At 41.5% G+C, this 7,261-nt stretch overlaps 1 protein-coding gene across 3 annotated transcripts in view; it reads left to right on the top strand.

The window, feature by feature from the left end:
* The window catches only part of LOC122552973 (plasminogen-like), a 119,312-nt gene that overhangs the window by 83,151 nt on the left and 28,900 nt on the right, over positions 1–7,261 (top strand). For all 3 annotated transcript variants that reach the window (XM_043696296.1, XM_043696297.1, XM_043696298.1), the window contains 2 exons: positions 4,766–4,956; positions 6,611–6,759. In XM_043696296.1, coding sequence (XP_043552231.1) covers positions 4,766–4,956; positions 6,611–6,759 — 340 coding nt within the window. The remainder of the gene's footprint in view (positions 1–4,765; positions 4,957–6,610; positions 6,760–7,261) is intronic.

The raw sequence follows: 7,261 nt of genomic DNA, 5'->3' as shown, positions 1-7,261 counted from the left end.
TGTTGGAATATTGTGTGCAATTCTGGTCTCCTTCCTATCGGAAAGATGTTGTGAAACTTGAAAGGGTTCAGAAAAGATTTACAAGCATGTTGCCAGGGTTGGAGGATTTGAGCTATGTGGAGAGGTTGAATAGGCTGGGGCTGTTTTCCCTGGAGCGTCGGAGGCTGAGACGTGACCTTAGAGGTTTACAAAATTATGAGGGGCATGGATAGGGTAAATAGGCAAAGTCTTATCCTTGGGGTCGGGAGTCCAGAACTAGAGGGTATAGGTTTAGGGTGAGAAGGCAAAGATATAAAAGAGACCTAAGGGGCAGCTTTTTCACACAAAGGGTGGTACGTGTATGGAATGAGCTGCCAGAGGAAGTGGTGGAGGCTGGTACAATTGCAACATTTAAGAGGCATTTGGATGGGTATATGAATAGGAAGGGTTTGGAGGGATATGGGCCAGGTGCTGGCAGGTGGGACTAGATTGGGTTGGGATATCCGGTCGGCATGGATGGGTTGAACTGAAGGGTCTGTTTCCATGCTGTACATCTCTATGACTCCATGACTCTATGATTGGGATCTCTTTTTGGGGCAGGAAAGACTTGTTCAAAAGGGACGGGTTTCACCTAAACTAGAGGGGGACCAATATCCTGGTGGCGTGATTTGCTCATGCTATTCGGTAACCTTTAAACTATTAAGGAGGCAGGGTGGGGGGATTCTAAGTAGTAGTGAGAATAGAAAGGCAAATGAGGATGGGATTTGAAAGCTAAAGAGAACAAGTTAATTAGACAAGGCAGACAAGACCAAATCAGGAGCAAGTTAACTCTGAAGTATTAAAGTACATTTATTTCAATGCAAGAGGAATGACAAGTAAGATGGATGAATTCAAGGGCATGTATGGAATCGTGGGACTGGGGCATCATAGCTTTGAGGAGAAACATGGCTGAGTGGGGCTGGCAGCTCAATGTTCCAGGGTTTAGAGGCAATAGGAAGAATAGAAAGGGAGGCAAGAGAAGAGGGGAAATGACGTTTTTGATTCAGGATAAACATTATTGCTGCACCTAAAGGAGGATATTGCTGGGGGATTGGCAGTGAATGATAGCTCCCCCCAATAGTCAGTGGGAAACTGATGAGCAAATATGGAGAGAGATTGTAGATATTTGTAAGAATAATAGCATAATAGTAGAGGATTTTAACTTTCCAAACATTGACTGGGACTGCCATACTGTTAAGGGTTTGGATAGAGAGGAATTTGTTAAATGTGTTCAAGAAAATTTTCTTCATCAATATGTAGATGTACCTACTAGAGAAGGAACAAAACCTGACCTTCTCTTGGGAAGTAAAGCATGGTTGGTGGGAAAGCACTCTGGGACCAGTGATCATAATTCTATTAGTTTTAAAATAGTTATGTAATGGATCGGCCTTGTATAAAAATTAAAGTTCTTCACTGGAATAAGGACAATTTTGACAGCATGAGACAGGAACTTTCAAAAGTTGATTGGAGTCGACTGTTTGCAGGTAAAGGGATGTGGGAGGTTTTCAAAAGTGAGATAACAAACATTTAAAGGCAGTATGTTCCTGTTAAAGTGAAGGGTGAGACTGGTCTGAGAAGGGAACTATAGATGATTAAAGATATTGAAGCACTAGGGTGTAGGTTTGCTCACTGAGCTGTAGGTTTGATATCCAGACGTTTCATTATCTGGCTAGGTAACATCATGAGTGGCGACCTCCAAGTGAAGCGAAGCTGTTGTCTCCTGCTTTCTATTTATATTTTACTCCTGGATGGGGTTCCTGGGATTTGTGGTGATGTCATTTCCTGTTCGTTTTCTGACACCTTTGTCATCGCAAAACAAAACAAGATAGAAGAGACATTTAAAATCATCAACAACACCCTCACAGGCATAAAGTTCACCAAGGAGGAAGAAACCGACAACAAACTCGCATTCCTGGACGTCACAGTCGAAAGAAAGGACAACGGAGAACTACAAACCTGCGTATTCAGAAAACCGACAAACACTGAACAAATACTTAACTACACCAGCAACCATCCCAACACACACAAACGAAGCTGTATCAGAACACTATTCCAACGAGCCACCACACACTGCAGCACAGACGAACTTCGGAAAACCGAGGAGAGCCACCTATACAATGTATTCAAGAAGAACGGATACTCAAAAAATACAGTGCGCAGATTCCTCAAGAACAAGCCATGACAAGCAGACAAAACATAGCCAGAAACCCTAACCACCTTACCATACATCAAAGAAGTTTCAGAAATGACAGCCAGACTACTAAGACCCCTTGGAATTCTAGTAGCACACAAACCCACCAACGCTCTCAAACAAAAACTAACAAACTTAAAAGACCCAGTACAACCATGGTCAAAACCAACGTCATCTACAAAATTCCATGCAAGGACTGCCAGAAACACTACGTAGGGCAAAGAGGAAGAAAGTTAGCCACCAGGATGGACGAACACCAGCTAGCCACAAAAAAACATGACCCTCTCTCTCTCGTAGCCCTACACATGGATGAAAAAAACCCACCATTTCGACTGGGACAACACATCTAGCCTGGGACAGGCTAAGTAAAGACATGCCAGAGAATTCCTAGAGGCCTGGCACTCCAACCACAACGCCATAAACAAACACATAGATCTAGATGCCATCTATCAGCCCTTCAGAGAACAAACAGGAAATGACATCACCACAAACCCCAGGAACCCCATCCAGGAGAAAGATATAATTAGAAAGCAGGAGACAACAGCTTCGCTTCACTTGGAGGTCGCCACTGATGATGTTACCTAGCCAGGTAATGAAACGTCTAAATATCAAACCTACAGTTCAGCGAGCAAACCTACACCCTAAACCTCAACCTGAGTTACAAACCTTCACAAACCTTGCATATTGAAGCACTGATCAAGGAGGCATATCTTAGGAATAGGCCATTGGGATCAAGTTGGCAGCATGGTGGCTCAGTGGTTAGCACAGTGCCACGGACCCGGGTTCAATTCCAGCCTTGGACAACTGTCTGTGTAGAGTTTGCACATTGTCCTCTTGCCTGGGTGGGTTTCTTCCAAGGATGTGCAGGTTAGGTCGATTAGCCATGGGAAAAAGCAAGGTTACAGGGATAGGGTAAAGAGATGGGTTTGGGTGGGATGCTGTTCAGAGGATTGGCATGGACTCGATGGGCTGGATATTATTTATAAAAACAATTTGCATGAGAACATAGGAGGCATGGTTAGCAAGTTTATGGATGACACCAAAATTGGTGGTATAGTGGACAGTGAAGAAGCTTATCTAAGATTACAAAGGGATCTTGAGCAATTGAGCCAATGTGCTGAGGAGTGGTAGATGAAGTTTAATTTAGATACATGCGAGGTGTTGCATTTTGGTTAGACGAACAAGGGGGGAACTTCTTCAGTTAATCGTAGGCCTTGGGTTGTGTTGTCGAACAGAAAGGTATAGGGGTTCAGGTACATAGTCCTTTGTAAGTTGCATCACAAGGTTGTTCAGAAGACATTTAACATGCTTGCCTTCATTGCTCAGACCATTGAGTATAGGAGCTGGGACATCATGTTGCAGTTATATAGGCCACATTTGGAGTACGGTGCTCAGTTTTGGTCATCCTACTATAGGGAGGATATGATTAAATTGATGAGGGTTCAGAAAATATTTACAAGGATGTTGCTGGGATTGGAGGGTTTGAATTATGGGAAGAGACTGGATAGGTTGGGACTTTATCACTGGAGCATAGGAGATTGAGGGTGAAGTTAGAGAGGTTCACAAAATCATAAGGGACATAGATAAGGTAAATAGGAAAGTTCTTTTCCCTAGGATAGGTGAGTTCAAAACTAGATGGCATATGTTTAAGATGCGAGGAGAAAGATTTAAAAAGGATCTGAGGAGCAACCGTTTTACACACAAGGTGGTTTATATGCGGAATGAACTTCCAGAGGAAATGGTAGTTGCAGATACAGTTATAACATTTAAAAGACATTTGGATAGGTACATGAAGGGTTTAGAGAATTTATGGGTCAAATGCAGGCAATTAGGGCTAGTTTTTTGAAAAACTTTGTTGTCCTGGACAAGTTGGATTGAAGGGTCAGTTGACATATTGCATGACTCTATTACTCTATAACAAAAAAAATTGACCATAATATTTGGGGCTCACTGAGGGATACCTTCATTTGCAGTGGGCCGTATGCAGAGGTCGGAGTTGGTGCAATCAGATCACACTTAAAAGTATCGGCAATCCAAATTCACGTGTGAATGCTGATTGGCTCTTGCGATTACCTTTGCGAAATGAATCGACTACACACATTCCTAATGTACATATTTTCTGCCACAATAAGGAGTAAAAAGCAGCCACCAACCCGAGCTTATATACACTCCAAGTAAAAACTTCCTTTTACCAAAATAATAAATCAGGAGTCATATTACAACAAAGCTTCCTCATGAAAGCTTGTGATGGGCTTTTTAAGAGTAGAAACTACCTGCAACTCTTCAACTGCAAATCAATCAGTCTGTCCTTAAAAAAAGGACTTCCAGTCTGATAACTGCAGCTCTCGATTTGGACTCCATCATAAAAGGAAGGACACTGATAAATTGTATCCCCTGTTTTGTAGTCATTGCTAACTGAATGTTCTCTTCGTGTTCCAAATTTGTACTTTTTTGTAAGTTTTTAAATATGCTAGTGTTACAAGATTGATAGGAATGAATTTGGATTTTGATAGAAATATAGCTGTGAGTGTTTTTTTTTCCAATTTCAATCCACAGGGGTCTATTTGGTAACTACTGTAGAAATCCTGATCAGGATAAGGCTCCTTGGTGCTTCACAACTGACCCTTTGGTCCGATGGGAATATTGTAGGATTTCAAAGTGTGGTGCTTCACCATCTCAATCCCCCACTATAATTCCTGTACACGGAAGAAGCAGCGAGGCCTTGCAAGTGACTGATGGTCAACCAGGTAACTGGAGCTAACTTCACTGGGAGGAATAGACCGAGCCATCACAAAAATGCTACAATAATAAAGCATTGCAGCATGTGTAGAAAAGAGAATTAATCTGATCACATTTTAAACTGACCAACAGATCTGCTTAAATAATTAATTACAATGCATCAGGATTTTTTGTCTTGCAGTGCTGAGGCACACCTGCTTAGGAAAGATAAAATGAGAGACTTGAGGGCTGCATATTTAAAATTTCCCATATAGTTCTGGTTGCCTACTGTTTTCACTGGGTCAGGAGCCATAGCAAGCTCTGACTGCGACTCCCTGAAAGTGATGTTGGTTTTGCAATTTAACTTCCCGCTGGGTGAGATCCTGAAGGCTCTGAGAAACTAGCCAAGTAAATTGGTTTATTGACGTTGAGGGAAGCCTTTAATGGAGTCTGGAAACTCTTGACAGATAAGTTTAAAAGGTCATTCTAATGCCTCCTCATAAACCCCCAGCTCTACTCCAAACTCTTCTGCATATGAAGCATCAATTGGTCCTGCCTCCACGCTTCAGACTCACTGCCTTTATTCCTGATGAAGGGTTTTTGCCCGAAACGTCGATTTCGAAGCTCCTTGGATGCTGCCTGAACTGCTGTGCTCTTCCAGCACCACTAATCCAGAATCTGGTTTCCAGCATCTGCAGTCATTGTTTTTACCTTGCCTCCTTTAGAACCCTATTCTTCTACGAATGAAATTATATTGATCGATTGTTGTAAATATATCACAATTAAAAGTTAGACTAAATTTAGGTGGTGCAATGAACCAGATGAGGCGGCACGGTGGCACAGTGGTTAGCACTGCTGCCTCACAGCGCCAGAGACCCGGGTTCAATTCCCGCCTCAGGCGACTGACTGTGTGGAGTTTGCACATTCTCCCCTTGTCTGCGTGGGTTTCCTCCGGGTGCTCCGGTTTCCTCCCACAGTCCAAAGATGTGCAGGTCAGGTGAATTGGCCATGCTAAATTGCCCGTAGTGTTAGGTAAGGGGTAGATGTAGGGTATGGGTGGGTTGCGCTTCGGCGGTCGGTGTGGACTTGTTGGGCCGAAGGGCCTGTTTCCACACTGTAAGTAATCTAATCTAATCTAATCTAATATAATGAGTCCATCACCTCAAATTCCAGTAGATTATGCATGTACATTGAATAGCAATTCCACTGTGTTCACAAATGTAAATGTAAAGGAAAAATTTAATAACTTGGATATTTAAGAAAACAATTAAACTTAAATTCTGTGTTATCTGTTGATACATTTTTTTCTTACATTAATTGTGTTCATTTATTGTCTACTCCCATTTTTTGGGTTGTCCAAAACAATGCTTCATTTCCAAAGCATGTGGCCTCTACCATTGACTATCTTGACTTACCTTACAGCAGTGATTGTTTTTGATTTTTGCTTTTGTTTACAATTTTCCTCCCTATGACAAATTAGTTCAGCATATGAGCTCAATCTGAAAATGTATAAATTTGAATTCAACACTTCCATACTGCTCTGACTTACAATTTTTAAAGTGAAAATACAAAATAGTTTATTTCATATTCTGTTGGGCTGTCAGCACATTTAAATTTACTCGTTTCAGTAATGCTGCAATGAAAAAGAGGGGTGTCTTTTTTTTTAAAATTATATTTTACCAGATTGCCAAGTAGGTAATGGAGTGACATATCGTGGAACAAGATCAACTACATCAAGTGGAAGAACATGCCAGCACTGGTCACTGATGTCACCCCACTTTCATATCATCTTCACTCCTGAATCACATCCTGATGCTGGACTCGAGGGAAATGTGAGTTTTCTGTATGACCTGCAGGTTTTGTCAGAATTTTCACCACAAAACATAAGCATTAACCCTCTACGAGCAGCTCAGAGTCTTGAGATTGTATAATTAACTTCAATGAATTGTAATCTTAGTGGTTTGTTGCCACATTTTCTTTTGCCTTGGACCCATCAAGGAAAGCAGATGGTGGCAGTAAATTACCCTAACCATTTGTATAGGCTGGATGGGCCAAAGGGCCATTTTCTATATTGTAATACTCTATGAGTCAATGTTCCTATTCCTTAGATAAGTACTGTGTTACCATCAGAGCCTTTTATTCCTCATGAACTTCTCTTGAAAACATCAAATTTCTTAAACCTAATTCTGTCCTTCATGGTGTCACAGTGTCCTTTGAATTATTTTAGAGATTTCAGCTTTAATGAAAATTGGGTCCTTTCATAAATGCATACAAAAATTGGAACTAATTGTGGTACCTTCTGGAACATCGGATAGCATTAGAAAGCGTTGACTA

This window comes from Chiloscyllium plagiosum, chromosome 9 (assembly GCF_004010195.1).
Source record: "Chiloscyllium plagiosum isolate BGI_BamShark_2017 chromosome 9, ASM401019v2, whole genome shotgun sequence".
NCBI lineage: Eukaryota > Metazoa > Chordata > Chondrichthyes > Orectolobiformes > Hemiscylliidae > Chiloscyllium > Chiloscyllium plagiosum.
The sequence above is the reverse complement of the archived record's forward strand: the minus strand, read 5'-3'. Positions and strand labels throughout refer to the sequence as shown.